At 32.6% G+C, this 26,578-nt stretch overlaps 2 protein-coding genes across 4 annotated transcripts in view; one reads left to right on the forward strand and one right to left on the reverse strand.

The window, feature by feature from the left end:
• The window catches only part of LOC148603095 (SWI/SNF-related matrix-associated actin-dependent regulator of chromatin subfamily D member 1-like), a 73,947-nt gene that overhangs the window by 43,093 nt on the left and 4,276 nt on the right, over window positions 1-26,578 (reverse strand). Inside the window, exons 2-3 of one of the 2 annotated variants that reach the window (XM_088553721.1) lie at window positions 6,882-6,981; window positions 5,875-5,913 (exon numbers count right to left, since the gene is read on the reverse strand). In XM_088553721.1, coding sequence (XP_088409847.1) covers window positions 5,875-5,913; window positions 6,882-6,981 — 139 coding nt within the window. The remainder of the gene's footprint in view (window positions 1-5,874; window positions 5,914-6,881; window positions 6,982-26,578) is intronic. The other variant, XM_088553722.1, reaches the window with a different exon arrangement.
• On the forward strand, window positions 11,198-25,329 carry LOC148603096 (steroid 17-alpha-hydroxylase/17,20 lyase-like). Of its 2 annotated transcripts, XM_088553719.1 has the most exons (8): window positions 11,198-11,366; window positions 13,383-13,634; window positions 18,698-18,900; window positions 19,767-20,013; window positions 20,583-20,775; window positions 21,459-21,611; window positions 22,837-22,941; window positions 23,950-25,329. In XM_088553719.1, the coding sequence occupies exons 1-8, from the start codon at window positions 11,355-11,357 to the stop codon at window positions 24,300-24,302; spliced, it is 1,518 nt and encodes a 505-aa protein (XP_088409845.1). In that variant the 5' UTR covers window positions 11,198-11,354; the 3' UTR covers window positions 24,303-25,329. The 2 variants fall into 2 exon arrangements, with proteins under 2 accessions (XP_088409845.1, XP_088409846.1); XM_088553720.1 differs by lacking the exon at window positions 23,950-25,329 and having other exon boundaries at window positions 11,206-11,366; window positions 22,792-22,928.

A 26,578-nucleotide genomic window follows, 5' to 3' on the forward strand; every position in this document is an offset into this window, starting at 1 on the left:
TTGTTTACCAGAAATGAACAAGGAACACAATAAAACCGAATTATCAAAATCAAAAGAAAAACAGACATTCTCCATGGGTTTTCATAAAACACCTTATATTACCCTTTTTGGTCCCTTTTTCTAAAATGTTAGGGTTCAAACTCCAAATTATATAGAAACCTTCCTTTAGTGGTTAGTAAAATCACATAATAATTTGTAACAATTGGTCAACCAAAACTTAAGTATCGCAAGAAAACCAAGTGTCTATGAAAGATCATGACACAAACAACAGTGCCATACCAATACATCACTACAAACTTTCTGAGTTCATATAAAAAATGTAGAGATTTAATTACATTATCCAAGTATTTCAAGCTAACAACCTCCAGAAATCACCATTAAAGTGTTTGCAAAATCTTACTTTTTAAGATACTGAACAATTCAGTTGAAACACACTTTGGTAAAATGGCAGGAAAATTTTCCAACACTTTTTCCTTATATAAGAAGTCCAAAAAAGTCTAGTATGCCACAGATGCTTCAGGATAATTTCAAATAGCTTTTCAGTTGTTTTCTAGATGTATGAAATATATTTGAGGTAAAAAAGACCAAATTGAGAAAAATGATATGCCACCCATTGCCTGATTCTTACACAGAATGGTACTTAGAAGGTCATTATAAGAAATATGTATTTTAGAAAAAGACCATTTTAATTACCAATTTATTCTTAAATAGACTAACACAAATGAATACACTCGCCTTTTAAGTAGCTGTTTTTGTAAGAATCATGCAAAATCTAAACAAGAGGCTCAAGAGAGCCTGAATCGCTCACCTAGTTAACCATTTGCTTATTTGAAAAACTTGAGGAATGAGACAGGCTAAGTTAAAATCTTCTAAATTGTCAAATGCGGGAAATGCTTTTCATAGCATTTTCATGACCTGAACCAGAATTTTGCTAGCAGCAACAATTTTTGAATTTTTTTCAAAAACCTGTCTTGTGACCCCTAAGTTCCATTTTTAGTACAGGCAGCCATATCTGTTCACGGATTAAAAATCACAACAGTCATTTTGAGCACAATACACTAAAGAACTATTATGCTTATTTTCATTCAATGCTCTTAAATGGCTTCAGAGAAGAAGATTTTCAAAGTTGTACATGTGAAAAAAAAACAACAAAAAAAATGTTTCAGGGGTCGTAACTCCTACATTAGTCAATGAATGGTTTTGAAAATTTCGGCATAGGTCCTTCTTATGATGTGTAACAATTTTACCCAATGCCAGAGATTTGGTAAAGGCAACGGTTTTTGAGTTATTGGCAAAAAAACTGCCATCTGACCCATAAGTTCTATTTTTAGTAATGGCGGCCATGTTTTTTTACATGAATCAACAATTCCAACAGTAAATTTGTGTGGGATACCCTAAGGAACATATATGCCAACTTTCATTGAATTCTGTGCAATGGATTTTGAGAAGATTTTCAAAGTTGTACATGCGAAAATACAAAAAAAAAACTGTTTCAGGGACCCTAACTCCTACATCAGTTGACCTTTCGTTTTGAAAATTTTGGCATAGGTCTGTCTCATGATGTTGAACAATATTACCCAGCCAGAAATTTGCTAAAGGCAACGGTTTTTGAGTTATTTGCAAACAACTGCAATCTGACCCCTATGTTCTATTTTTAGTAACAGCGGCCATGTTTTTTCATGGATCAAAAATCCTAACGGTCATTTTGTGCAGAACACCCTAAGGAACAATCATGCAAAGTTTAAAACTTGTCAGTCCAGTAGTTTCAGAGGAGAAGATTTTTAAAAATTTGGTGACGACAACGACCTCGACAACAATGACGACGGACGCCAAGTGATGGCATAAGCTCACTTGACCTTTGGCCAGGTGAGCTAAAAATGTGGTGCACTCCAAAAAACGCTACATATTTTTACTTTTGTAATTTAGTTATTTTATGGGTCTATACTATGAAATGTGTAATTATTCATTCAAATCTGCCTGCTCTTAGGAGTAAATCAACATTGAAAATCCAATAGATTCTATTGTATTTGAGTGTCATTTACAGAGTTATCTCCCTTAATTTTGAAATTGACAGAGCATTCTATATAATTTTGTTCTCCTAAGAACACAGGTTATATGAAAGGCTGAATGTAAATTTCTGTTTGCTATGGCAATTCAAACAAAATATCAAAGATAAAAATATGTAGGCTTTTTACCCATGAATCACATTTTGTATGATTCTTAGCTGGAGTGCTACTTAATCGTTAAACCACCTACTTTGCAGGAAGTATATAGTAATCAGAGTGTCTCTCTCTCTGTTCAACATTTAACAACTTTTCCAAAATTTTTCCTATATTTTTGTTATTATATATGAAGACATCACTTCTCTGTAGTGTAGGGATAGACCTAGTTGCACTAAAATAGTATGTATATTTTAATGAGCCTGGCCAGTTTTGGTTCTAACTGGACCTTCACCAGAGGTAAATGATGAGAGTGGGATTATTTATGATGCTCTGTATTTATGCTTATCCAGTCACATGGTATATTTTGACAATTAACTGGTGGTGTTTTACATAATATAACAACATCAGATAAACAGTTAAATGTAATCAAAGAAACACTATATATTGCAGTGATGTATGTTTCTACAAAATTAAAAAAATAATCTTCACTTTGTTCTAGGTAAAGTTCTCTTAATCTTTGTGAATATGAATGCATTATTAGTCATCTATGAAATAATTAATTATTCAAAAATGCACAAGTACCGGTACACTGTTATATTGTACATACACTTTAGACATATACTTTACCTGTTCCAACTTTATCGGAAGAATCAAGCACACCCTATTTATAGACTTTAGTTAGATTAAAAGTGGTGTTTTATATGGACTTTTTTAACACTTTTACTACAACAATAAAAGTTCAGTCAGTGTAACATGCACTGAATGGCCTTTTTTTAACCCATCAAATTCATAACAGAAAAAAAAATCTCACATAATCTTATGAAAGCTAGACTTAAGCACAAACTGAAAACAATGCTAAGCAGAGCATACTACTATAGACATGAAATGACCACGTCAATTTTTAAACCATAAACACCGATCAATATAACATTTAATAATTATAAGTCACAAAGGACTCATACTCCAAGTAAGTATCATGCAGAAAACCTTATCACAAAGGTTTGTTTTGTTTGTTGGTGTTAAACATCCGAGCAACAATATTTCAGCTATATTCAGACAATGAACATGAAATGGATGATAAAATGAAAATGAAATGATAAAAAAAAGGATGGTCACAAGGACAATAGGGTTGACAAATTTTGATTGCCACTAGAAAAAGGGGGGATGGGTAAGGTCGGGCAATTTAGCCTCCTGTGGCGGAGCGCAAAGGTTCCTACTCCTATCGAATACCACAGCAGGGTTCTTTAACGTGCAAGGAACGTGGCATCTTTCCCAACACGGTGCACCATTATAGTTTGAGGTCACAAAGGACTCACACTCCAAGTAAGTATCATGCAGAAAACCTTATCACAACATTGATTGTCTATTAAAGCTTATTACAAATTTCATCAAATTCCTACTAAATACTTAAAAGCCAAATCAAAACCCTCACCAAATTCCCCTCTCCTAGTGTAAAATGTTATGGTCATCTATATTTTCTTAATACAATACGTACATGTACATGTACATACAGAGATTCATTTTTCAAGGGAAGCATCTCTTGCAGATAAGGATATTGTAAACTGTTTTCAGAGAATATGCTGTGAGAGTACAATTGTTCATGTGGTACAAATTTTCGTTTATTTCGTGGGTAGGCCAAACCAGGAATTTTGGTTCACAAAGAAAAGGATATTTCCATTGATGTGTATACCGAAAACCTCCAAACCATGAATTCAAGAATCCACAAACTTGTGTTTCTTCCCTAATCCACAAAAATTGGTATCCACAAATAAAAGTATTTTCACAGTTCTTTAAAAGATTGAAGATACATGTACATGTAAGTACATTTTCTAAATATATGATCATGTTAAATTGCTGACCTATCCAAATACCCCTATTTCAGAAATATACTAAGTAATAATAACCTTCTACTTTCCTAATACAGTTCTATCAACTTATAATAATGAGTTTAAAGAGTGGAAACAGAGTCTGCAGCCTGAGCCAGCTTAAGTCAGTAAATGAGGAATTCAGCATATTACTCCCTGGCACCGTTTGATCCACTTCTCTGAACTCAATTATCTAGACTCACATAAATCCTTCACATATATTATCTATTTGGCTATACTGAATATACTTCTTTGTAACTGTGAGCAGACTCATGAAAGGACAGCAGGCTTTAAAGCAATATTTTGTGAAAAATAAGGACATATTTTAGGGCAAAATTCAGAAAATAGTATGTATTTTTTAGAATTAAAAGGACATTTTTGACAAACAATAAGAACTTCTATCTAACTATCATAATTCTAGAAAACTAGAAATCATTGAGATGGAATCCTATTCTCTGTGGGTCCCCTATGGCAATTAACTTATATATATCTTAAGGTCAAAGTTCAAAGTCATAGGCCATTATCCATGGTACCTGACACATTGTCTTTAGGTGATCTATCCACACAACAAATATCAAAAATCAAAATTAAAAAAACAAAAAGTTACAGCCCTGACATGAGTTTGTTACTAAAAATACAGGACTTTGATCTTGAGGTCAAAGTTCTAGGTCACAGACCACTATCCATGGGATGAGATACATCATCATTAGGTGATCTACCCACATACCAAACATCAAAAGCCCACATCAAAATACAAAAAAGTTACAACCCCGACACAAGTTTGTAATGGATAGAAGAACGCACAGAGGGACAGAATGATCAATATAAATTGACTGCCACTTTTCATGGCAAAGCCCTAACAATGTGTAAGTAAATCCACAGAGGCTAATCTAGGATTTCAGGACAGGAAATGTGCAAGGATTTTTTGAAGTTCAAAATTTAAAAAATGTAAAATTAGCCAAAAAATATAGGGCCTTTTAGGGATTTTGAGGCTTCATTAAGAAAATTGATCGATTGTAGATTGTTGTGGCTGTTAAACATTCAGATAATTTGAGAAATGGGGAGGGGCGTCAGATTTTGCCACCTGCAGTGTAGTACCCTCCAAGGAGCCTACTCTGAAAGAACACTACATATGGAGTCATTGACATACATAAAGTGTGGCACTCTTCACACACGCTGGTCCACTATGGTCTGAATGCAGTCAGGTTTCCAGTAAGGAAATTAAGGGCTGCTTTCAGAAAAAGGACAATAAGAAAATAATGGCCTACTTGAAGTCTGGGAAAGCCCTTCATTCAACATGAATTCCGATTGTGTAGATATATTATCTCCCTTCCAAATTTCTAAAACCAACCATCTTCCTTCATACAACATCAATATGGAAGTTTAACCTCCATAAATCCAATGAATTGTTTTTGGAACAACAGACCGGCATGCAGACATGCATGATGATTCTTATATGTCGTGATGTACTTATTATATACATCTTTGTTCATGAAAATTATAATAGCATAATTAGCACTTCACTACTAATAAAATATCAACTTTTCCTGTTTGGTTCTGTATAAATGATGTTTCATATGGTGGTACTAATTTAGTAATAATACTATATTCTATTGGTTTGATAAAGTATACATGTACATGTAGCAACTATACATATTGCAAACAAAACCTTAAAAGTAGTACTGTACATTGTCATAAAAGTTGCACCCTCTCCCAACCACACAACCCCCCTCCCACCCTCCTAGCATGCATAAATGATACAGACACATCAACCTGAGCTGTAAAGTACGAGTATAACACTTATAATATTAAGACAACAATCTAGCAAAAAGCAGTGTACGACTTACTGCTCTTTGAACTCCCTGCTCCTGATGATGAACTGCTGGCTAAATATAGTAACAGTAATATACATATTTTATTTGTTGACTATACAAAGTGACAGTAATTTACAGTTATTAAAAAATAAGGTGAACTGTTTCAAGGTCTGATACATAAATCTACATGTAAATATAATCAGAAGAATTCACTGCACAGACATCATTGATAGCCATATCCTAGGTCAGCAGGTCAGGACTCTTGTACTTTTAAATGGACTGGACAAAAATGTCTAGTGATTATTATAGTTCATCTGGATTATCAGGGGTTCAAATTTACTATCAGTGGAAGGTCCTGGATTTTTTTAAAGTATCTAACTAATCCATGGTCCACTCGAGTGAACTCAAAAGCCCTCAATAAAGTGTCAATGCAAATTGAAGGCCCTGGACTTGGCCCAGTAGGGTAAATGAAATTTCAAAGGTTCTAGGTCAGAAATTTAGGCACATGGACATCAGTCAATGTAAATTTAAACCCCTGAAAATAATATAATTGAAAGAAATATTTAAACAAAGCTCAGTACAGCATCAATTAATTCAGCAGACCACAAAAGATACATGTACAACAAAGATGGCTTAAAATTTCAAAATGGGGTGAAGTAAGGTATTTCTAAATTCTCATTCATCTATCAAGAGCTGAAAATTAAAAAATGAATATATGCCAGAAATAGGCAGGGTTAGAATTTGGAGAGGTCTGAGGTCCCTCAATTTCTTTGTAATCATATTTACCTAGATCCAGGACTTTCAATTGTATTCACCGACACAAGTGGTCACTGATTTGAAATTTCCATTCAAATAGGGGGATAGGGTAAAAAATTATTGTTTGAGCAAGAGTAGGTGGGGCAAAATCTTACCATTGCATGTAGTCACTATATCACTCAGCAAAATGTATAAGGTCTATTAATGTTTTTTTTTTCAAAAACATTTTCATTTCAGAAGTATTGCAAATAATATCTTTACCTAGAAGTTAATATATTGCTTACCATAAGGATGTGGGGGCATAGCTCCATGTGGCATCATCCCCCGCTGTGGTCCGCCCGGCATCATCTGAGGGGGTCCTCCATAACCACCTGGTCTTGGGCCCTGTAATAAAATAAAAAAAAAATCTATGAATTATGAAAATGTACACCTAGCATAGCTCATTTGTATGTCTGTTATTTCTTAAAACAGAATTGCACAGTAATTACTCTCTATAAAAGCAGGGTGGGGGTAAATATATGTGAGGGAGGAGTAAAAACAGAACTCCAGCACAGGATGCAAGTAGGGTACAAATAGGTATATATATTATTATATGAATAAAGAGCTGTGCTTTAAGCGCATCATACACCTGTTGCCCTTTAAACTAGTCCTTATGCTTTTAATGATATGATCAACTTACAAATACTGTGAGCCCTGTCCAATATCCAACCCCCCACACTCCTTAAAAAAAGTTTTTTTAAAAATGCTCAAAAATTTTTTGGCATTATCATAACAAATAGCCCGTTTTCAAAGATTTTTCTACTAATAAATTTCCTTAGCTGTTTCTGCCTTTTTTTAAAGAGTAAAACTTCATAACAAGGAAATATAAAATTTAACATTTATACAAATTGGAAGGGAGCTTACTTCAATAGATATGAACAATTCACCAAAGTTTCATAAAAATAGGTGAAAGTGTTTATGAGTTATTGTGTGAAAACTTGAAAATCCCCCTTTTTTTAAGTATAAAAATTCATTACACCGAAATGAAGAACCTGAAATTTATAAAAAATCGTAAGGGAGCTTACATCAATATATATGAACAATTCACTGAAGTTTCAAAAAAGTTGGTTAAAGTGTTTTTGAATTATTGTCTGAAGAGTTGACGACAGACGGACAACAGTTCACCATAATACATCCTGTCTTAGACAGGTGTATAAATACATCTGGGTAAAATAATCATTTCAAATTTTAATAACTGCAATAAAACATATACTTTTGGATACCAATATTCAATTACTTAGAGACAGCCAAATAGTTCTTCATGAACATATTGTTAGGGTCTATTACAAAACAATTTTTATTTATTATCTAATTTTGGAATCATTTTAGATTAAAATAATAAGCAAAATGCAGGAGAAGATGCCATAGAAAGCAAAGAGATGTTAGTAGTATTTTAAGTAGGAGGGAAAAAATAAAAAGTAGCAGGTAGACTGTTAAAAATTTGAAAGTGTTGAATCACTCACCTGACAAACATTTCCCTATTAGCTTAGTAAGTAAGTAAAGGTATCATGCTTTGTTACCAAGTTTGACATAAAAATGTTGAAAAAGAGCATGTATTGATGAATGCTGCAAGTTCAACTGAGCACCTAAGCCATCATAAAATGTTAGGAATGCCTTATAGGCACTTTTAGAACCTTTGGAAAAAAATTTGGGTCAGAAGGGGAGAGTGGGCAATAGCAGAGAAAGAACATAAAATGAAGTTAAATCATGGCTAAACAGCATTTATGAAAAATATATTGCTATATTCAAAGCAAGTATAAAACTTTGCAGGAAAAATGGCCAACCATAACAAATTTTCTTCATCACCTTTCAGCTTAGAATACCATGTTTTCAGAAGTAACAAAAAATCATTGGAATCAGAGCAACTGGTGACAATGGTTGCAAATGGCAGACATTTTAAAAATAGCCTCCTAAAAGAAAATTTCAATACAGCCAGCCAGTCAACTCAAAATATCATGTTTATCTCAAGAGTAGCTTTCATCTTCATTATTCTTCTACAGTTGAGGAAAAAATAGCATAAAAGCATTTTGCCCTATGTTCCATTTTCAGTAACAACTGCCATGTTTTTCGATTGTTGAAAAATTTTTTTAAGTTTGTACAGGAAACTCTAAAAAAAACAATAAAGCAAACTCTCATTAAATTTTGTCGCAAAAATTCGAAGAAGATTTTCAAAGTTGTACAGTCCCTGAGCCAATGCACGTGACAGTTTGACAGATCGATGACCGCCAACTGATTGATCAATGATGGATCAATAACCAATGACCGGTGACCAATCTGATCACAGTTATGTCATGTAAAATGACAAATGATCTGTTGAAAATAAAACAAATGTTAAACAAATGTATAAATTTATGTTTAAATCAATTGCATAATATAAATATGTGTAAAAGTTAAAAAGAAAACAATGAAATCCATAAAATATATTGACCGCTCTGTTGTCACATGATGCGATCACCAGTTTAATAGATCGGTTTGACAGATCGGTGACCGATTGGAAACTGATTGCTGATCAATGACAGATCGCATTTTGTGTTGCACGGATCGGTTCAGGTACTGTACACGAGAAAAATGACAAAAAAATATGTTTCAGGGTCCATAACTCCTACATCAGGGGCAAATCATTGTAAATATCTGAATAAGTCTGATGAACAATATTTCCCTCTATCAGAATTTTGCTTAGTTATTTGCAAAAAACTGTACTTTGACCCTAATGATCTAATTTTAGTAACAGTGGTCATGTTTTTCAATATTTCAAGAATTTTCAATGATCAGTTCATGCAGAATACTTTAAGTATCAATCTTATCAAGTTTCATTTGATTTGGAATAGTAGTTTCAGAGAAGAATATTTTTGAAATAACATCAAAAACAGCAAAAAATATTGAAAAAGGGCAATAACTCAAACATCAATTGACAGATTTTAAGGAAAATTGGAACACAGGTATCTCTCATCATGCTAAACACTTTTACCCTGCCAAAAATTACCTAAACCTAATGATTTTTTACATATTTGTGAGAGAAAAAACAGTTGTTTGATCACTATTATATTTTTTTAGTAACCGCAGCCATGTTTTTAAATAGATCAAAAATCATAGTATAAACTACGTGCAGGATACCTTAAGGAACAATCATGGTTCTAGTTTCATTCAAATCCATTCAGTAGTTTCAGAGGAGGTGTGAACAGATGTTGACAGACACCAAGTGATGGCAAAAGCTCACATGGTCTACGGCCCAGTCAGGTAAAAAGCAAAACCAAGTCTTTTCACAATTTATAACTACCCCCTGCTTCAAATAGACTCAAATGTCGGATCATCTCCTTTTGGCAACACATGCAACAGTAGTTATATCTACCTCTGATACCCAACCTCACAATAAAATTTCATCAAAACCATGTGAGTTGTTTAGGAGCATTTGTACTTGCAAGGTTTTAACATATATAACCCCAATTTTGGGTTATCTCCTTAGGAGCCATTTGACAGTTAATATATTACTTCATGCACATCTACGATTTCCAACCTTCCAATAAAATTTTATCAAAATCCCTTAAGTGGTTTGGGAGGAGTTGCGCTTAGGAGGTTTTAACATGTAAAAACCCTTAATTAAGGTTACTCCACCTTGAAGTCCTTAAACAGTTATTACATTGCTTCATGCACATCTACATATGACACCCAATTCATCAAAATCCATTGAGTGGTTTAGGAGGAGATGTGCTTACAAGGTTTTTGCGATGTAAAACCCTTAATTTGGATTATCTCCCTTAAAGAGTCCTTTGACAGTAATTATATTCCTTCATGCATCATTACATTTTACACCCAAATTTCCTATAAAATTACATCAAAACCCTTGAGCAGTGTAATCAGAGGAGTTGTGCTTTCAAAGTTTTACCATGTAAAACCCTTAATTTAATTATCTCCTTTTGGAGTCCTAAAACAGTTATTATATTTCTTCATGCGCATCTTCATGTGATACTTAACCTTCTTATGAAATTTCATTAAAATCCCTTGAGCAGTTTAGGAAAAATTGTGCTTACAAAAAATGTGGACACTAGGACAGAGGAACAGATAGACAGATGGACAGACAGGCAGACAGACATACAGATGGCTGATCCCTATGTACCCCTAAACTTTGTTTGAGGTGGTATATTAAATAGGTATATTCCTACTGCTACCAAGACAAGGTACACATTCTAATCATTTCTGATGGTATATGATGCCTTAACTTAAAAATTAACCAAAACATTAAATAAGACACACTTTTTAACCTTAACCTACATTATGCTGTACTAGAACCAAGTCAAACACAGAGCCAACAATGCAATGTGTCCGAGAAATAATCCAGGTACTGAAATTAAATACTATCAGTATTTCATTCATACCTAGTTCTACCTAACATTGATCAGGTATAAACCCACGTGTATTGGAGTTACATTTTTAGTGAGAAGAAAATATGGGGAGGAGTAAAGAAAGGTCAATACAGAATAATTATGAATATTTAAATGAGAAGGTGGTGCATGTATGTTAATTCAAAACATAAATAAATACATTCAGTCTTCACAACATGCATGACTTCGGATTTTCTGTGTCCCAGAATTGTGATAAAGGGAGGTTCCATAACTGCGCAAATGTAGCCCCTTTGCAACGATGGGGTATATATGGAAAATCCTTGGTGTTCTACAGCATAGAAGGAGTCCGCAATATTTCAACAAAATTGAACTGTGAACATGCTTTTTCTGGTAGGTGTAAATAAGTACTTATTAAATTATCATAACAAAAAATCTACTATAAAAATTACTACTTCTCATATGAATGAAGAAAAGAAGAAAAAAAACTCATGTGATTTAAGCAAGTGAAATAAAAATGTATAACTATTTTAGCATGTAAATTTACATAATTGTGCATTAAAAGAATTATAAATATCATGTAATGCTAAAATTAGTTGTTCAAAGAACTACATTTTTTTAAATCATTAATGTATTTCCCACAAGACATGGCAGTTAGTGAAAAGGAGAACTGTTTTCTTCCAACAAATGAATGTTTTCAACTAGCTTTGAAAGTTTTAAACTTTTTCAACTTTTGCAGCTTTGAAAAAAAAAGAAATTTGTTAATCCTAACAAAGTATGATAATGTAGTCAGGATTTTAATTCAATAATAGAAAAAAATAAACAAAAATAAATATTGACCAAATTACAAAACAAGTATAAATACAAAAAAAGTATGCTTTTAGGAGGTACACCTAGGGTAAGGGACATAACTCTAGGAATCAGTGATGTGTTTGTATTATATTCAATTTCACCAAAGCCTATCAAGCTTTCATTTGACACAGAATGAAGTCAATCCAAGTTACTTTGATGCTTACATAAGATTGATGTAAAATGCTTAATATAAACATTCTAATGATTTGTAAGAGTTGTGTCCCTTACCTTAGGTCTACCTCCTTAAGATGTTTAACTGGTCCATTTAACAGATTGACACCTGGTTCATTACACTTATTAAAATTCTTTTTTTTAATTATCACAAACCTTTATATTGAAATAAAGATAATTATCAAAATCATGTGGTATGGATAATTAACATTAATCAAATTAATTAAAATTAAAAAAGTAATTAATTTTTTTTTTATTTTCATTTACTTTCTAAAGCTAAAAAGAATTCAAGTTGAAAAACAAATGCCTTCTGATGTCGAAAAAAAAGCCTTGTGATTAAAAATAAACATATGAGTAAATACTAAATTTCTCATAAATATTTTCTAATTGTCACCAGCTAGTTTAACTTGTCCCTTGTGTTTAATTGTACATTCATTGTATTAGTATCAAACTGACCAAAACAGTTCTTCATTTTTGTTTTATCTAACACAAATTGAGGCAGGTCTCTGGAATATAAGTTATTTACTGTTAATATCACAAATCTTCAAAAACTGCAACTTTTCTAAACAACCTATATCATAATTATACAGAAACAGGTCATTGCTTTATACTTTTTTTAAGAAATTTACAACAAAATATATTTATAAACTTTTGACCCATTAGAAATCATTTAATGACAGAACAAATGTCTAAATTAATAAATCAAAATCTCATTCTTTTCTTTCCTGATATTTGACAAAGAAATAACATGACTAATATTATTTAGGTTAAATAGAAACTAAATCAGTAACATTATATCTATTTGTATCTGCAAATGTCGGTAAATGTCACACTCTCAGAATCTTGTATTCACCAAAGAATAATGCCTTAACATGAATATAAGTTACTGCATCTTTTTATTACATATTCTGATTATTTGATCACAGATCCTGATCATTTGATTACAGGTTCTGATGATCTGATTACAGATTCTAATTATCTGAGGATTCTGATCACTGCATTTCATATTCAGATCATCTGATTACTGTTCTTGATCAATTTGATAACAGGTTCTGATAATCTGATTACAGATTCTAATTATCTGAGGATTCTGATCACTGCATTTCATATTCAGATCATTTGATTACTGTTCCTGATCAATTTGATTACAGGTTCTGATAATCTGATTACAGATTCTAATTTTTTTAATTGAGGATACTGATCACTTGATTACATATTCTGATCATTTGATTAATGTTCCTGATCAATATGTTTACAGGTTTTGATAATCTGATTACAGATTCTAATTATTTAATTGAGGATACTGATCATTTGATTACATATTCTGATCATTTGATATCAGATTTTGACAGTTTTATTACAGATTTTGATCCATTTTTATTACAGATTCTGATCCTGGTCTTGGTAGTTCTTTCCCTTTACTACACGATTGAGGATTTCTTTCTCTTAAAATTCTACCGGGTGCCACCTGGACCGATTTCATTACCGCTTATTGGAGGCCTGTATCGTCTAGATCGACACCAACCTCATTTGTCATTTTCAGAACTGATTCCAAAATATGGAAAACTAATCAGCTTAAGATTTGGAACAGCAGGACAAAGAGCTGTTATTATCCATGACCCCCAAATTGCACAGAAGGTCAGTATAAAACAAATTATAAGTTTCTCAATGTACATATATTTTTTTTCTAAATCTTCCTATCAGTATTTGAAAAAAATAACAATAAAATGTCTGTTTTCTAATATCCTCCCCTTTTTTTGGCCCCTACCATAAACATTTTATGGCCATTTTTGGCTCAAGCACTGTTAAGGTCTAGATTGTTCCACTACTAATGCAATGTTAAATATTTTTGTAAAATGAAATAATTTCCCTACCTACCTACCCTATTTTTTCTTGTTGGTAGCAAGAAACAAGACTACATTTTTTGGCCTAACTCAAGCTTTACCTCAACTATGAACTAAAGCAATGTTTTTATAAATTAATGAAATTTGTTACATATGTGCTCTATTTTCATTCAATAATTTACATGAGGGAAGCTTAAAATAGGACAACACTACTGCTGTTTATCCTCAGCTGAGTGAAAACTGTCCTTTTAATCAGACATGATCAGATAACTACCCTGGATTTCTGACATGTGTACTAATAAAAGTACACTTTACCTTTCACCTATATCAACATGTACCAGTATGTACATGTATATGACAGACAGTACAAGCAGTAACACTTGAATTTGTAAGGTGCTCAGGTGTAAGGATTCTACATTGGATTGGCAGTCTTTTTTCAAGTTCAAATTATAGAACTGAAGTTATGATCTAAATATGTAAGTGTATAAACCAGTAAATTGTAGCTCGGTATATTAATTATTAAGGAAAGACTAACTAAAATAGTAGTTTTGTTTATTTAAACCTGAGAAAGTGGATCTAGTAAACACATGTACATTGGCATTAAACATGTTTAACTCCCACTGCACCTCTGTGTCAAATGCTGAATATAAGATATATAATTTTAAACTAGAAAACTGGTGAAGTGGATTCCCCTTCCTCTGAACCTGTAACCATATGGTCAAAATTGGGTAAACCTAATTGTATGAAGCTTTTTCATTGCTAATGAATTGAGGATAGCGGATCAACAGACCTTCTTCAACTTTTTGAGGATGCTTCTATAGGTTTTTGATGAACTACTGAATAGAGTTGGACCCAGAATTTATCATCAGAATACAAAATTCAGAAAAGCTCTAGAACCCGGTCTATGACATCGAGTGATTGATATTCAATTTTATGATATTATAATATATATAATATTATGATTTTAGAGTTGCACACAATACCTTATGCACATTTATACCTGATGATTGCTAAGAAATTGGTCAATAGTGTAAAGACGAAGCTGTATCATGTCCAACAGAATCAGAAGAATGGAGGGCTATTTCTGAGGAATTTCAACCAAGAAAGAACATCTGTCCACATACTTGTAGCACGTTACATGACAGTTTTAATGACACCTCTCCCTTCCCTCTACATTTCCCACCAAGAACTCTTTCAGTTTTTGTCGGCATGCTCTTACAATGAAAACTTTAGGTACAAATGGGAGACATTTAGTTGCTGAGCTGTATTTATACTAAATCTGAATCTAATTAAGCTGTTGCAAAGCTTTTCCCTTAATTTGGATTATCTTCCCTTGGGAGTCTCCTGGCAGTAATTATATTTCTTCATGAACATCTCCATACGATACCAAACCATCCTTTAAACTTCCATCAAAATCCCTCGTGTAGTGCAGGAGGAGTTCACATATGAGGTTTAAACATGTGAAACCCTAAATTTTCATTTTCTCCCTTTAAACTTATCCAACAGTAATCAGTAATCATATTCCTTCATGAGCATCTACATATGGTACCCAATCTTCCATAAAATTTCATCAAAATCCCTTGAGCAGTTTAGGAGGAATTGCGCTTTCAAGAAATTTTGACAGATGGATAGAGACAGATGAACAGACATGAATATGTGATTCCTATATACCCACCTAAACTTTGTTTGTGGGGATATACATGTAACAACACTTTTACAGAATTGTATAATAAACCAAATTAAATTATTTCCCAATATCAATCCATTTGAACTGACAAACAGTAAAGGATATTAGATAAAATCAAGTTCAATAGAGATGAACCATGGCTAAAATTTATAATTTTTCATTCGTACAGAAATCAGTTTTGAAAATTTGCCAAGGTATGTGAAACATATCTACTATAGAGGACCTTAACCTGTCAAAAACCCCCACTGAAAATCAAAATTGTTGTTTCTTTATTTGGATGAGGTCAAACTTATATCCTGGATATCGGATAGCCATTTGTTTGCTATTTTTCACTATATCTCTAAGTACATACAACACAATCCATTTACATACTATTGGGTTACTGAGTCAATAAATTAAAAGGTTTAAAATATAACAAGTTTAAAAAATATGCCAACTTTCAATCAGTTAAGAATGATTTACAAATAACGTTCACTGGGGTATAGGTATTTTTGGATATGCCATTACTTCACCTTGAGCTCAATGATTCAACATTTCTTTAATACAATATGTACTCATACAAGAAATCTCAGAACTATTCTTTACTATTGACTTTTTCATAATTAAATACCTTGTGAGTAAAACACTTTGAAAAAGTTATCTATGTAAATGTACTTTACCAGTCAACGATTGTACCAAACAAGAACAAAATCATTATGCAATATAAGTATATCAATAACCATGGTTCCCAGTCTTGCTCCATGTTCCGTTTACAGTATTTTTTTGGTAACTTACACATGTATTTCTTTAGTTTCATTTCTTGTAAATTTGGAAGGACTGTTAATAAGGGTTGTATTGCTATAAATGACCGATATTGTCATAATTCTAATGAGACTCTTGAGATTGGAATACAGCCCTAATCTTACGCACTGTCTGAAAATAACAGACAACTTCTAGCTGCTTCCGGTGGCAATTCAAAGAAAAGTGAGCCATCAAGGTGTACATATATAAGGCTTGTCACAAAGGAAAGCATTGTTGAGCATTATATACCACTTTTTGGAGCAAAATGCCATGAGTCTACCAATAAAGCATCTGAAGATCGTTTCTATCACTTTACACTATCAATAGGTAAAAATACATTTCAGAAAGTTTGTTATAACAAAAACAAGACATGATCTTCTAATCACTTCAAACCTTTAAAAAAATTTGTTCCAATGCATGTGGTGCCTGTGTAAACCAATTATCTACCTAAACGAAACAATGCATCAAGTAACTTAAGGCCTAATAAAAAAATAGTCTTGTTTCCTGCTACCAACAAAAAAATAGGGTAGATAGGAAAATCATTTTTATGTTTTCATAAAATATTTCACATTCGGTAACTGGGTAAACAATCTACACTTTAACAATGCCTGAGCCAAAATGGACATTAAAATATTAAGGGTGGGTACTAATAATAGGGTATGTAGGGTAGCAGGAAACAGACGTTTTGTTTTTTCAGGCCTAATATAAATATACATCAAGAAATATGTGAAAGTTGGCTGCATGACCATGAACTACAAATACCACATGATTCATTACTTTAGGTACATGCATGTACTGAAAATTGACACTATTATATGGACACTATTTGTCTGAGATTACAGTTTGTTAATATTACACAATATGTCAATAAAATTTCGTAATATCGGTAGACAAATTGACAGATAAAAATAACGATTATCTTTAAATACATTTACAAACTAAAAATAGTGGCACTTTTCAAAAAAGTTGTGATATCATACACGATAAAATAAAGAGTTAAAAATACTGCTTACAGGAAGTCTAAAAACTGTAACACCTTTTACTAAGAAGTGTAAGAAACTACCATAATGTTGATATTCATGGTACTTAATGAGAAAATAATACTACAGTATCACTTGCATTTGACAACAGGAAGATTCAAGTTTCCAACCCTGGTACAAAACACAAAGCAGATGAAACTGCTAACCTCAGATATGACTTCAGTACCATTCTGTGTTAGAATCAGGCAAAGAGTGGCACATCATTTTTCTCAAATTTGGTCTTTTTTGCCTCAAATATATTCAATACATCTAATAAACAACTGAAAAGGTTTTTAAATTTATCTAAAAGCATCTGTGACCAAGATATGTTTACTGCTTTTATAGAGAAAGTGCAAAAATTTTCTCACCATTGTTCCATACTTCATGTCAACCAGTATTAAAAAGGCAAACTTTATAAACACTTTGACAGTTATTTCTTGAGGTAATGAGATATAAATACTTTGATAATGCAATAAAACCTCTGCACTTTTTTTTTTCATGTGCCACACTTAATACTGGTACACATTTTGCCTGATTCTTAGACAGAGAAGTATTTGAGTCATTAAAAATCCTTCAATGTCATTTTAGGTCCCTGCAGTTATAAAATGATACAAAATATAAGAATATAAATACCAGATTTACAAAGTCTTTAGATCCTCATAAGGCAAATTATTCAACATGATTTTCACCTGAATTTGTGTGAAAATTCATGTAAATCTAGTCTTTACATGAATTTCGTGTGAATGTTTCATCTCATGATGAACTACATGTTCAGTGAATTTCACATAAAGATAACATACATGTATATGTTAAGTTCACATGAATTTCATGTGAACAATATTTACTTCTGAATCAAGTACTTTAATCATACTGCTTGTGAGTGTAAAAATATTTAAGAAGTGAAAAACTGTCAATATTGAACCCCTCTTGGACTGTAGAATTTGTTTGGTTGAGATAGGTGTTTTGTATAGATGTGTTGGTTTAGACAGGTGTTTGGTTAAGACAGTCTTGAACTGTAGAATTTGTTTGGTTTAGACATGTTTTGGTTTAGACAGGTATTTGGTTAAGACAGGTGTTTGATTTCAACAGGTGTTTGGTTAGACAGGTGTTTGGTTGAAACAGGTGTTTGGTTAAGACAGGTGTTTAGGTTTGATAGGTGTTTGGTTTAGACAGGTATTTGCTAGTCATGTTAAAAATTCATTTAAACTTACATGAAGAGATTAAGAAAACAGTTCTATGTAGACAGCTAGGTTTCCAATATTTTCTGGGTTCAGTTTTGACAGGTTTCAATAGTAATTACACAAACAATGGACAATCTAAATTTAGCTGAACTTCAATATCTTTTATAAATACCAGTGATTTATATTTCAGATTTTTTCCAACCTAGATGTTTTGGATCGGCCAAATATACCATATTTTGATGTAATCACACCACATGGTGCTGGGATAGGGTCTCGACCATATGATAAAATATGGAAGCTTCATACTCGAATAATACGTTCTGCAATCAACAAAATCTCCAGCAATTCTTTTACTTTTAAAGCAGAACAAACTTTAGACATTCTTTTTGAAAGGTCAGTATTTAAACATACAGCAAATTATAAATGCAAAATACGCTATAATATTTTCATTTTCTGTCCTCCAGAACAAGTATGAAAATGTTGGATCCAGGAGGTACCAGGACAAAAAGAAAAAGTAATTTCAATTCAGAATAATTAAATTCATTTATCCTTGGAACCTCTGATTTCCATATATCCTAGAACACCATATAAAGTTAGGCCAAAAAAAATGTTTGTTTTCTGCTACCCTAAATGTACCTTTCCAAATTTTTTTGTGGCCTACCCTAATTATTTTATGGCCATTTTGGCTCAAGCACTGTTAAAGTGTAGATTGTTTCTTGCTGGTAGCAGGAAACAAGACTATCTTTTTTTTTGGCCTTCTGAAAACTTTTGATCAAGAACAATATTTACCATTGATACCTATATACCCTTGGTCCATGCCGAAAGTTTTTAAGGGAGTTTACACAACGATTGTTCATCAATCTACTTCTTGATTAAGTTATTTATATTTTTCTCAAGGTATTTATATTATTATTACTAATGCAATCAACAATGGTTGACCATGTTTCAGAACTTTATTTGACTACAGTTGCTGAATTGGCCAGTACATCTACATTAACTTTCCATTCCAACTCACCAAAAAATTATAACACCAGCAAGCTTTCTTTAAGTGCTGAACACATGAAGTGTAAGATTGACAGAATTGTTTTGGAGTGTTTAGAATAAATGAAACTGAATAAGCGAAGGTGATTAAAATATTTTTCTAAAAATTATCAACATGCCACCATGGCCAGCGCTTAATGATTAGCAGTAGCCATATGTAATTTGTCTTTGGTGAATATTGGCAATTGGAGAATTTCCAAACTGTCTTTTAATTTCAGATGGGCAAGCTCAGACAATATGGAACAAGATATAATACATGATCTTCAGCTTGCTTCACTCAGTCTTGTTGCAAACATATGCTATGGAATCAACTTCAAAGACTGGACAAAGGAAGATATGAAAAGTTTACTGGATGACAACAGGAAGGCCTTGGAAGGTCTCAGCCCATTTCATCCTATTAACCTTTGCTCGTTCATCAAACACTTTCCATTGGAAGTCGTGCGAAAAATCGAAGGAATAACACAGGTATTTTCAGGAGTTACTAATACTGAAGTTATTACAAGCAAAACCAAGTGTCTACAGATGACAACAAGGACGACAGCCATATATAACAATATACATCTGTAAAAAAAAAAGTAGTTGTACAAATATGATAAAAAGGAGTGGGACTCCAAGCTAAACTTTTCTATTTTTGTCCCAAATTTTCCACAAAGAAAAACCAAGATCTGTCACTGGTCAATATTTGATATACATGTACATGTAAATATTACTGAGTAATAATAAAGCATTGCAAACTCTTAGCTAGTGGGATTCTTTCATTCTAATCTTAAACATGTATTTATTTAAAAAAATTGGGAGTCATGCAGATAGAATGAATAATTAAATGAGCAAAGCAAAATTGTGTACTTTTGTTCTGAAGAATAGACAAACTTAGTGTAATTGTTATAAATACATTATATCCTTTCCAAACTTAAAGCAGCGGAGATCAAAATATTAGCAAATTTTCATTTTTATATTATCAACATACATCACATACATGGAATGTTGAATGTACATGTAGTATTGTACTGTACGTGTATGTTTTTCCCTTTAAGAGAAGAGATGAACTGAATAAGAAAATGTACAAGGAACATGTAGACAATTACACTGGCAAAATCTATGATATTATGGACATGGTCGTGGACGTCATGGAAACAGGAAAGAATACCTCAAATCTCACTATCTCCCAACAACAGCTTATAGACAGAAACAATCTTTTTATGTCCTTCACAGCTCTTTTTATGGCAGGTTGGTTTAATATTTTTTTTTAGTCTGTCTGTCTGTATGAACACATATTTTGTGTTCAATTACCATAGAATCTGATGTACATGTATATGGCAGGAACAATTGAAATCATACTTTTGTTAATTAGAACTTTAATTGGTATTTCTTTAAGTGCAATGAGCAATAGTACAAACGTCAACTATAGTGTACAATGCATACAAAAATAAAACCAGAAAACCAAGATCATTAGCTGGTTGTGAAGACTGATGATGCCCTGACCAATGGCACAATGAAATACATGTAAGCACAGTGCTCGCCTTTAGCCACTAGTCTGAAGCCCAGGTCTTGTAAAAATTAGTTGGGGGTAGTGAAATGATGTGTACATTTATTGTTTTGGGCTAGTTGAATCCTATACAGTCCTCTATTATTCGGGCTAGTCATTGATAATTTTGAAGGAAATGACTGTAAGCATACATTTTTTTTCATTTCATAGCATGTCACATATATCTTAAAACCTGCAATCTAAAAAGAATACAATTTAAACATAAGCCCTCATTATAAGTCATGGTACATACCTATACCTGTATATCGGTATGTTGGGAGTATAACAGTGCAAAATAAACAGTAAAAATAAGAGGCACACCCCAAATTTCGTATCTTGTGCTACACATAAAATACTCCCAAAGTAATATTAATGAGTATTTCAGGGCTAGATAATTTATGTTTCATCATGCATTGGACAGTACTGGCATTAGCCACTCATCCAGAGATCACAGAGAAAATCTACCAAGAACTAGAGAATACCATGGGGATGGATAGTATGATTGGAATAGAGGCCAGGTCACATCTGCCATATACAGGTAGGATTGCCCATGGGTAGAATGTGATTTATCTCTTAGCATGTATATTTTCAAATATTTGCCTTTTCAACTTCTAACAATTAATGTGGGTGAATGATGAAGGCAATTTATGAGGGTAGTTTTTAAGAGCAGATAATAATCAGACTGTTCATTTTGATGACACTGATATTCATGATATTGTTGAGAAATACTGGTTAGATAAAATAAAAGATGTTCATTTCTTCCTACATCTAGCTTCTAGAGTTCTGGAAGTGGTTCCTTAAACAGTATGATCAAGACCAATGTCCAGTAAATTTCAGTTGGGTCTAGTTACTCTAGTACTGGTAATAATTTAGCAGTTTTTATGTTGCATTAAACATGTAAAATGGTTATTGAAATAATAACTAGAACTCCTTAAGGATCTTTGAAGAGGTACATTTGTAGTGGCTGAGTTTAGTTTTTATATAAAAAAATCTGTAATCTATATTCTACATATTGTGCATGTACAAAAATGTACAATGTACACACAAGAACTCAATTTACTTGAATATGACTTGCTTTTTGTATGGTTGACCTTTGACATATTAATGAGCATAATGGATTTGCCCTGTTCTTAAACTTCGCCAAAAGCATTATAAGTGAAAGCAGCAACTGCGTGTACGGCAAAAGCTGTCAAATTCTAACATCGAGTAATTTGAAGAACTGTCTAAACAATACACTTTTTAAAATATGTTTAAATCAGTTTCAATTTATTTTGAATCTTGGTAAACCAGACACTTGTCCTAACCATCCTTACCAGGGTAGGAAACTCATTCCAATTCTAGCCAATCCAGTATAATTTATTCTATGTCTGGTCTTTGTCCCTGGATAATGATCACCACTAGAACCTTGGTTCCCTTGATTACTCTTTCAATACATTTACATTGTACTATATGGCTATATACATGTAGATTTTTGCTATATTTAGACAGCCCTGTCAAAAAATAGCCAATCTCAGGCTGGTGGGCAGACTACTATTTCTAGATATGACCTTATCGATATTTTAAATTCCAAAAGAAATTCAGTGTATACAGGTTTCACTGTACACACAAATTATAAAAAAAAAACATGCATAATAATTACTGGTACTTTAATCAATAAAACAGTCACAATTGCTCTTTAAGTATTTCTAATTCAATATGTATTAAATACTTTTTTTCAGTTAACAAATGTATGCCATGATTAGAAAACTGTGAATTTCTTGTAGAGGCAGCCATAATGGAAATAATGAGATTAACATCATTGACAGCCCTAAATGTACCCCATACCAATAGAAGTGAAATAGAAATAGATAAATACAGGATACCAACAGGTAAGTTAAAGACCACTTTTGGAGGGAATGGGAGCAATTATAATCCTATTACTTTTCCCTATAGCATTTGAAGAGTACTAGAGGCAAAAGTCCCTTCACTTTTTCCTATAGCCTTTTGAAGAGGATAGGGGCAATAGTTCTTTTACTTTTCGAACCTTTCGAAGGGGATGGGTACTGAGTCCCTTTACACTTTTCCTAAGTTTTTTGAAGGGGATGGGGATATAGCCCTTTCCTTTTTCCTGCCGCTTTTGGGGCAGTATAGCCAAGGTAGGAAACTGACTCAAATTCTAGCCAGTCCTGAATTTTTCACTATACACATGCACATGTATTTTCTATATGGCTATATAGATTTTTGATCAAATTAGCCAGCCCTGCCAAAAAATAGCCAGTCTCGGACTGGTGGGCAGGCTACTATTTCTAACTCTTATATAGCCCCTTTATTTTTCCCTACAGCACTTAGGAGGGTGATGGGGCAAAAGTCCCTTTATTTTTCCTTATGGCCTTTTGGAGGGTACTTGGGCCAACAGTCCCTAAACTATTTCTTATGACATCTGGAGTGTAATGGGAATAAGTACCTTTATTTTTATTATTTTTCCTTTTTCTCTTTTTGGAGGAGACTGAGGCAATAACCTCTTTAATTTTCATTGGAAATATCATGAAATTGCTCATACTTTAAAACGTTTTTTTTTTGCACAATATTTTTCTAAGATAATTGGTTTTCATGGGCACTAACATTTTGAGTTTTTTTCCCTCCACTGAAAATTGAAAATACAAATACAGTACCAATAAGTCAACAGCATAAACTACAATCTTTCAAATATTACTGTACTGCCATCAAGCCAGATGTACATCTACCCATGAAAAAGCCCTTTTCAAAGTCAATACCCTTAGGTCAACTAAGAAAACTGAACTTGCTCTGTTACCAAGCCTTTCAGTATACAATGTACATTTTACGTGTATCTTTCTTTGAGAAAGCCTTACTCATTGTCATTCTTCTTCCCATTTCAGGAACAATGATTTTCCTGAATATCTGGTACATCCACAACTCAGAAGAATACTGGGAAAACCATGACAAACTCAATCCTGAAAGATTTCTTGATTCCAATGGACAGCTAAAGCCCGAAGACCATGATGTTTACCAAAATTATATTCCATTTGGAACAGGAAAGAGAACATGTATTGGCAACACTTTATCTACGAATTTTCTATTTATGTTTACCTGTAACTTGATCAGGCGATTTTCATTTAAAATCAGTGACCCCTCCATTTCTTTAATAGGGACCTGTGAAATGCTTCATGTGCCAAAAAAGTACAAAGTTATATTTGAAAAAAGGGAGACAACAGAGATATCAAGCAAATAAATTGTCACAAATTCAACCTATCCTGAACCATTTGCAGACTTTTTAGGTGCTTTCAGCTTCAGAATAAAAGGGTTCAAATTACTGGTAGCACTGGTCAGAGGTCTGGGACCCTCAATTTGTGATGCTGGGCCTTTGAAATATCATTTACCTAGCTGTCCTGCACCTACATTATGTACCATTTAATTTTATTGAGGACATTTCACTTTCATATAAGAACCATTAAAATAGGGGGGATACTGTATATTATTTTTAACATTGAAAAGCAAACACAATGCAATGCATATTTTCTACTTGTCATATAATTTACATGTAATGATGTAGACATATTTCCAATTTGTTATTTCCTGTACATGTTTGAACTTTTACAAATTTGTTATACAAGCAATAACATACATGTGTACACAATGTCTTATCATTTAGCATGTTTCAGTACATGTACATTTGTATATACATTTACAAATGTACATGTTCAAGTATTCAATGAAGACAAATTTACCTGTATCTGTATTTTTAAGTATCCAGTGATTTTGTTACCCGTTTATTGCAGCCAAATATTGGCTGTTTTCCCCTAGAGACTTTTCTAAAAATGTCGTAAAATATTTTTCCCATAGGGAGGAAAATTCCCAATTATCAGGCATAATTTTTTGAAAACCGGTGAAATCATCCTCGAGACGTGATTTCTCGGCTGGTTTCTTTGTTCACTTCTGGGGAATGTTTTTTTAGGCAAGTCTTAAAATAATGAATATTGGGAGTACATACATATGTATTCGTCAGTTAGGTATCAATATTCAGTTCCTGTTTGGCATATAACTCATTTCTGTCCCCTGTAAAATATTTTCCCAATATGTTGAAAATACAGCAAAAAATTTCCCAAAAATAAAGGATTGGGACTGCTTTTAAAACAAGTAACAAAATCACTGGTATCATACATAGTCCTAACATATATATGTCCATGAATATTGTTTTTATTCTACTGATATGTTATTTTTAATATTATTTATTACAAATAAAAGTTTTTATTCTGGTAGTTCTTTTTAAAACATGTATATATCTTTACAGTTAATGTACAACTCAACTGTTGTATACATTGTACATTGTAGTACATGTACAATGTAAAAACAGAGTGCTTCTATGAACAGAACACGAACTGTTTTTTCAGTATTAAGTGTAAAATGAGAGATAACTCTAGGAAAAAATCCTGCAAATGTTTGAAGAACATTGTTTCCAAAACATGGATGTACAATTAATAACAGATTTAAAGGAATGAAAATCTTAGATTGCACGAACTATACTTAAATTTGAATAAATAAATAAGAGGAATGAAAATCTTGGATTCAGATTCGTAAAATTAAATGTTGTAGGAAAAGGCATGAAATAAATTATCTAAACAGTCTTTACACTAGACAACAGTAATTACATGTACCCATATACCAGTATATAAACCATTAGACACTGTTGTCTGGGATGTACATATTATTTGCTAAGGATAACCTTGAAATATTTGTGTGCATTATAAGTGTTTGTAGGAATCAGGCAAAATGGAAAATATCTGAAACATGCTTGTCAAAACCCCACCAATCTGACAATGTATTATCACTTAATGACACTATCTTTATTTAAAAAAAAATATGATTTGATCTCTAAATCACTTTGTGTAGAATATTTTAAAATAGAATCTTAGAAAAATGAGGTTTTTGACAGTTATCTGCCCTTGAAATTTCATTTTCAGTACATTTAAATGAAATTCTAACTCAATGGTCCAACATGATATGGAAAATCTTGTCTGCTTTCCTTGATTCAGATGGTGCAAATAGTCAAATTACACTATCAAAATGGTGGGTTTTTTTCATACTATGTTGCACCGACTGCCTTATTCTTACAGGGAATGACAATTAATTATCAATGGTTGCTTATGTATATATACATGAGTTGATCATTTACAAGAAACAACACTGAAGTTTCTAGTCACTTTTAGTAGCAGCAAAGGACAAAGTGAGTTATCAGGGAGACTATCTTATCCAAGCTGCCCTTTGGACCAATTTGAAAATGGGACCAAAAACTGAAATATGTCAAACTCATTTTCATACCTGCTGGACAATAGGTGTTGCAAATATTGACCTGAATGGGAACTACACAATGCTTTTCAAAAATACCTGCCCAACATCTTGGTCAGACAAGGTTGTAGATTGTGTGTTATAAATATGATGGTCTGATCTGTCCAACAGTTTTCAACAGCTCTGTTATATATACATGTACTTGTTAAGTGTTTTCCCAAA

This window comes from Perna viridis, chromosome 11 (assembly GCF_037379345.1).
Source record: "Perna viridis isolate PV_CMFRI_1.1 ecotype Kerala chromosome 11, ASM3737934v1, whole genome shotgun sequence".
NCBI lineage: Eukaryota > Metazoa > Mollusca > Bivalvia > Mytilida > Mytilidae > Perna > Perna viridis.

What these genes read in the sequence shown, in the direction of transcription:
- LOC148603096 (XM_088553719.1), top strand. An exon ending in AAATCGAAGGAATAACACAG is followed by an intron (nt 20,014 to 20,582) that starts GTATTTTCAGGA and finishes TTTCCCTTTAAG; the next exon opens with AGAAGAGATGAACTGAATAA. An exon ending in GTCACATCTGCCATATACAG is followed by an intron (nt 21,612 to 22,836) that starts GTAGGATTGCCC and finishes AATTTCTTGTAG; the next exon opens with AGGCAGCCATAATGGAAATA.